Source organism: Dama dama, chromosome 1, assembly GCF_033118175.1.
Source record: "Dama dama isolate Ldn47 chromosome 1, ASM3311817v1, whole genome shotgun sequence".
Taxonomy (NCBI): domain Eukaryota; kingdom Metazoa; phylum Chordata; class Mammalia; order Artiodactyla; family Cervidae; genus Dama; species Dama dama.
Window position 1 is genome coordinate 48,237,577 of NC_083681.1, and position 1,824 is coordinate 48,239,400.

A 1,824-nucleotide genomic window follows, 5' to 3' on the forward strand; every position below is an offset into this window, starting at 1 on the left:
ATATATTGAATTATGGCTTTAAATATTTTTTCCTCAAAGTCATATGGTTAGTGAAAGGCAAAAGGTGCTTTAAAAATGCATGTCTTTTAATTTCTTTAAAAGAAATTTTGATTTCTCTTTATTTACATCAGAAATTTCTTATACAATACTGTTCTTTCCCCTATCAATGCTGCTTACAGTTTTGATGGTACTTGGCCCTGCTCTTGATTCCATCTTTGTAAAAAAATGATTCCCACATACCTCAAATCCAGTCCTTAATGCATTTTTCTCTGGAAGAGTAGATGGAAGATTCCCTGGCGGATATGCTTAGTCTTTACACTGTAAATGATGGGGTTCATCACTGGAGGTGCCAACAGGTAAATATTGGCCATGATAACATGTACTATAGGAGGGGCATGCTTAGCAAATCGATGGGTCATAGATACCCCAACCATGGGCACATAGAGGACCAGAACAGCCAGCATGTGGGACAGACAGTTATTGAGGGCCCGCAGTCGCTCAGTCCATGAGGCTGTGCCCAAGTTACTTTTCAGGATGAGTGTGTAGGAGAGCATGATGAGCAAAGGGTCCATCACAATAATGAGCAAAACCACAGCAAAAGCATACCAGTTGTTGACTCGGATGTCAGCACAGACCAGGCGAATCATATCCTGGTGGAGGCAGTAGGAGTGAGAGAGAAGGTGGGAGCTGCAGAAGGGCAGGCGTTTGAGTAGGAAAAGGGAGGGAAGAGCAGCCAGAACACAGCGGCAAAGGATGGCTAATCCCATCCTGCCAACAACACTGTTGGTGAGGATGGTGGCATAATGGAGAGGGCGGCAGATGGCCACATAGCGGTCAAAGGACATGGCCAGTAGGACTGAAGATTCCATAAAAGAGAACGCATGGAGGAAGAAGAACTGGGCAAAACAGCCCTCAAAGCTGATCTTCTGAATGTTAAACCAGAGGAGCTGCATGACTGTGGGCAGGGTGCTGAGGGTGAGACCCAGGTCAGTGAGGGCCAGCATTGAGAGGAACAGGTACATGGGCTGGGCGAGGGATGGCTCTGTACGGATGACAGTGAGAATGGCAGTGTTTCCCATGATGGAGATGGTGTAGAGACAGCAGAAGGGGATGGAGATCCAGATGTGGTAGGCCTCGAATCCAGGGATGCCCGTGAGGATGAAGTAGAAGGGATCTTGAGTGGTGTTAGCCATGCTTGATGAAGACAAAACCAGAATCTCTGTGTTCTGCATAAGAATTCCATCAGTGTGTTATTGCCATTAACACATCTTCTATTCAATCCAGACCCCAAACATATGTCTAGGATTGTTCTTCTAACACCGTGGCGCAATACACCAGTCAGAGCACTGACAACAGAACATGGTTCTTCCTGCCCTACATCCTTATTTACAGGGACCTTTTGGGGACTTCCCTGGTGGTTCAGTGGCTACGATTTCATGATCCCAGTGTGGGAGACTGGTCTCTGATCCCCGACCAGGAAAATAGATCCTGCTTGTTGCAACTAAGTATTTGTATGCTGCAACTAAAGATCTGCACACTATAATGAAGATCCAATATGCCACAATTAAAATCTAGTGCAGCCATTAAATAAACATTTTTTAAATAAATAAATTTCAAAAATAAAATCGCCTATTTTTTCAACTTTCACGCCTGACCCTATACACTAAAATTTAGCATTATTCTTCCTATAAATCTTGTCACACATCTCCCACCTGCTCATGTATAAATATATATGTACATACAAAACTTACATGGACTTCCCAAGTAGCACTAGCAGTAAAGAATCTGCCTGCCAATGCCGGAGACATAAGAGATGCAGGTTCA

General features: G+C 44.1%; 1 protein-coding gene across 1 annotated transcript; it reads right to left on the bottom strand.

Moving 5' to 3' along the window:
• Nucleotides 1–254: 254 nt before the first annotated feature.
• LOC133054793 (olfactory receptor 51Q1-like) lies at nt 255–1,232 on the bottom strand. The gene has a single exon (XM_061140148.1). The coding sequence runs from the start codon at nt 1,230–1,232 to the stop codon at nt 255–257; it is 978 nt and encodes a 325-aa protein (XP_060996131.1).
• Between the last annotated feature and the right edge of the window lie 592 nt (nt 1,233–1,824).

Coding starts and splice junctions, on each gene's coding strand:
- LOC133054793 (XM_061140148.1), bottom strand. CDS start 1,232: ATGCAGAACACAGAGATTCTGGTTTTGTCTTCATCAAGCATGGCTAAC.